The sequence below is a fragment of the Gavialis gangeticus genome, unplaced genomic scaffold, assembly GCF_001723915.1.
Source record: "Gavialis gangeticus isolate Ggan-Ray unplaced genomic scaffold, GavGan_comp1, whole genome shotgun sequence".
NCBI classification, from domain to species: Eukaryota; Metazoa; Chordata; order Crocodylia; family Gavialidae; genus Gavialis; species Gavialis gangeticus.
The window spans coordinates 35646699-35651161 of record NW_017728995.1 but is presented as its reverse complement, the minus strand read 5'-3'; the positions used below and the strand labels follow the sequence as shown (position 1 = coordinate 35651161).

The 4463-nt window shown below is 48.2% G+C and overlaps 1 protein-coding gene across 1 annotated transcript in view; it reads left to right on the top strand.

Annotated features, from left to right (window-relative positions):
* Positions 1–4463, top strand: part of LOC109287778 (probable cation-transporting ATPase 13A4) — a 70395-nt gene that overhangs the window by 40839 nt on the left and 25093 nt on the right. The window contains exons 10-12 of the mRNA XM_019503066.1: positions 765–896; positions 1534–1704; positions 3690–3847. Of these exons, the coding sequence (XP_019358611.1) occupies positions 765–896; positions 1534–1704; positions 3690–3847 (461 nt within the window). The remainder of the gene's footprint in view (positions 1–764; positions 897–1533; positions 1705–3689; positions 3848–4463) is intronic.

Genomic DNA, 4463 nt, shown 5'->3' with positions numbered 1-4463 from the left:
GAGCTGCAGCCAGGGAGCAGAGGGGAGGGGCCAGCCCTGCTGTGGAACAGAGAGCCCTGCCCAGCCCAGAGAGCATGCTGGGATGCTGGGGGAGTCTGGTTTAACTTAAACCAGCAAGGGGTCTGGGACAGACATTGCATAAACCAGTGTGACCCAAATCAGTTAAGTCTGATACTACATTTAACCAGGTGTATCTCAAACCAGTGTCAGTTGTTTTCAAAATGGTTTTTGTGTGCTGAACATCAGTTCTGGAACAGGTTTAAAGCAGTTTCAGATCACTTAAACTGGGTCATGTGTAATGTCTGTTCCTAGCCAGGGTGGTTTAAACCAGTCTATTGCAATGGAGACCTGAGTCATCCTGGCCATAGCCACATGGCAGAACAAGTCCAATAACTACCCTTCATGGCTCTGTGCCTGTCTGAGCTCAGCATTTCAAATGTGCTTCTTTGTCCAGGCAGCAATCTGAAAAGCAGGAGTCTGAATCCATGCTTCTCCAGTGAGTAGCAGGGTGTTCGGAGCCAAAGTTCCTGTTTGGGCCCTTTGTGGAGTCTCAGAGTTGGAATCCAGATCCAAACTTTTCTCCAGTGCAGAGGGCTGGGTTACATGCAGCCTGGTAGAAACATAATCCGGAGGTCCCACTTCAGATCCATATCTATTTGCTAAACAAATGACCATTTGTCTGACTGGGGGGTGCTTGGGTTTCTTTTTCTGCTTGGGTAAGAGATTAGGGCCAAACAATGCTTTGCCACTCCCATTGCCTGCAGGTTGCCAAAAGGTGAAGTCACACCAACTGGTGCCTGGAGACACGCTGGTTCTGACCGAGGGCAAAAGCTTTCTGCCCTGTGATGCCGTCCTGATCAGTGGCAGGTGCATTGTGAATGAAAGCATGCTGACAGGTACTCACCTGTATTAGTATTCTCATTATTATTCGTGGCTATTACAGCCATGCCCAGGGTCCCACTGTACCAAGCACTATGCACAAAGCACTTACACGTCAGCCAGGTGAGGCAGACTCAGGGCTGGGGGAACAGACAGAACCTGCCAGGAGAACAAACTCCATGATGGCAGCGGATGTCACGTCATGGTTTTCTGCATAGGGGTGCAGGTGTGTTAATTAGGAAAGTATTGGCCAAACAGGAGAAAAGAGAGGAAAGGGAAGGGAAGGGAGGAGATGGAGCAGGGCAGGGAAGAGGAGGACAGGAGCAGGTGCAGAGCGAGTCTGAGTATCAGGTCCAAATCAACCAGATGCCTTGGAGACAACAGCCTGAATCAGGCAGCATCCCAAAGGCTGTAGACCCTCGTTTAGGGAGCCAAGACTGTCCCATTGACTCAAGCAAGGGCCAGATCTGGCCCTTCCTCATGCCCCATTCACACCATGGCATTGACAGCACGCAGGAAAGACTTTTCCAACCAGCCTGTCAGCTCTAGCTGCTATTTACCCACTAGAAATTCTATGAACATTACTGCATGTTCATCCATCAAAGCAGATTTTGAAATGCTGCAGTTGGCCTAACGCGATCTGATCGCTCACAGGAGAAAGCATTCCCGTGACGAAGGCCCCCTTGCCCTACGCCAATGATTCCAAGCCCTGGAAAATGCACTGCTCAGAGGAGTACAAGCGACACATCCTCTTCTGTGGAACAGAGGTGATCCAGACCAAGGCAGATGGCAGGGGACTGGTGAAGGCCATTGTGCTGCACACAGGTTAGTCAACCCTTCACTTTGCTTTTCTCTAATGTGGTGGCCGGACTGGAATGAGAGTCAAATCCCCCTTCACCCGGTCACATAGTACTGATGGAGCTACTCCAGATTGACAGCAGTCTGTCCGGATGCAGGCTTTGGCCTGTGTCTCTGTCTGCACCAGACTGCTCCTTGTTGCTTGAATTTGCTTGGCATGGCTCTTACCAAAAATGCTATAGCAGGCCAGGGATCTGGATCTCTGTTTCTTGATCATATTCAAGATTTTGGAAAAAAGAGAAAAGAATTTCTCCCAAATCAGGACAAAAAGCCCCAAATTCATCTTGTCACAAAATCCAATCTTTTGTTTTAGAAACTTCAAAACTTCTGAGCAGTTTGGAAGCCCAGCTAGACCCTGGCCAATCTGCCTCAGGGCAGTGGACCCAGGCAGGCCCTGAGAGGCTTGGCACAAGCAGGGGGATTGATAATCTCTTGTCCTGACACCACAGCAGTGGTGGCCAGGGGAAGTGCTTGAGGTAGCAGCCCCAGGATTGGACAAGACAGCAGGGATTTTGGCAATGGCATGAAACCACCCCACAGAAGATGGTGGAGGGCGGGGGTAGGCAGGGTTCTTTGGAGGATGGCAGCGTCTGAGCAGGGGTCTTTGGGCTTGTTGCGTGACCCTGGGAGTCTTGTGGCAGTGGAAGTTCATGCGGTGGGTTGGGTTCTAGTGAACTCGAAGCACCAGGTAATACCAAGACCCAGCAGCAAGTTTCTCTGAGACAACCCTGCTCATCAATGGGTGGGCTCTGCAGAATCCTGCCTGGACTAGCAGTCAATGGCACAGCCCAGCCCAGCCCAGCCACACTGGGAGAGTCTTCCCCTTGCACATCTGAGGTTTCATCCCAAGTAGGTACATACATTTCTACCCCCAAAATGGAGCAGCATCTAAAGACCTCAAGCATCCTCCTAATGCATCTGCAGCAAGGTACAGTCTGCATCAGGCAATCCCTTTACATTGCATTACAGTGTGGTCTCTCCTTCATTCAAAGGCACACCTCCTACACCACCGACTTTTCTGTTCACTGAATTCCAGTCACTTGCTCTTGTGATGAGTCCCCTGGACTCCAGCCAGTGAGTCTACCCATGGTAGCTGGCACTCATCACATGTAATAGTAACTGTTGGCAGAGCAGGATACTGAGTTCTTAAGACAAACAGCACCCTCTATGTTTCCATGCAGTAGCAATTATCAGCTGTAATGCAGCATCTGACCCTCCTGGGTGCCTGTACGCACCATGGGTTTTAATTCTCATTAAATTAAATAGGTTTATAATATTTAAACTGGTTTATTTTGGAGTGTCGCATCTGTGTTTACATGCACTACATTTTTAAATGAATTTAAGCCTTGGAGCATCGCATCTGTGTTTACACACACTAGGTTTTCAAATGAATTAAGCTGGGCCCCTAGCTGCCACTGCAGGAGAGCAGGATGGTGCAGTGCTGCCCTCCAGGCCAGGGGTCTCCCACCCACCCCATGCCAGTGCTTCGCCATGCAGCTGTGGAAGCAGGGAGCCAGCAAACCACACAAGAAAAGAAAAAAAATGGAAGCAATTCGAAAGCAAAAGCAATTTGAAGGGGTGAGCTACAAAAAAGTCATGGCACCATCTGGTGAATAAAGAGGCTCATTACAAGTCTTTGAGTTCCTTTGTATTTGGACGCAACAAATCCATGGACGCGATGCTTTAATTTTTGGTGAGTCAAACTAAACTATGTCCAAGAAGTTTTAGTTTAAGGCACCAGAAAGACTTTTAAAGTGTCTGGAAAACCTGCTTGTGCAAACAGTCACGCAGTTGCAGTGCAAGAAAGGGCAAAAAACGTGGTGTGTACAAAGGCCCCCTGTGTTTTTAAGCCATTGTATCTATGAATCTTTTAACCACCATGTTTCTCAGTGAGCTTTTAGAAACAATCCCACCATTGACTGATGCCCAGCGGGTGTGGTTTCTCACTGCAGGCTTCAACACAGCCAAAGGAGATCTGGTGAGGTCCATTCTCTACCCTAAGCCAATTAACTTTAAGCTGTACAGAGATGCCATGAGTTTCCTGATGTGCCTAATAGTGTTGGCAATTGCTGGGATGATCTACTCTGTGTGCATATTTGCGCTGAATGGGGTAAGTGGAAGGGGTGCAAGAAATCGTCATAATACAATTCAGAAGGCACAGGACACACTTGTTCCACTCCGCATTTGAAACCTGGTCTTGTTTTCACTTCACTTTTGCACTAACATGTGGGATCCCTGTTCAGTGAAACTGTTTTCATGGCAACATGCAAAAATCCCACATATTCCTAGCCAAGGCAGCAAGCCACCAAATGGTCTGTTATTCTTTCTTTTGAGGTTGTTCAGAACATCCTTTTTCTATGTGTGTCCCTTAGATTGTAAGCTTTTTGGGAGGGAGGCTGTCTTAATAATTTCATTTCTTTCATTTCTATCCTGGGGAAGATCTTAGAAAAGTTTATTAAAGAGGCCATCCTTAACGGACTGGCTGACGCCAACATCCTAAGGAATAAGCCAGCATGGGTTTGTTGCAGGTAGGTCTTGCTAAACCAATCTCATTTCCTTCTACAACCAGGTGACCTATCACCTGGACAAGGGTGAAGAGATTAATGTCATATATCTTGACTTCAAAAAAGCCTTCGATCTGGTATCCCATGATCACCTCTTGGCGAAACTGGCCAGTTGTGGCCTTGGGTCCACCACGATCCGCTGGCTGGGAAATTGGCTCTGTG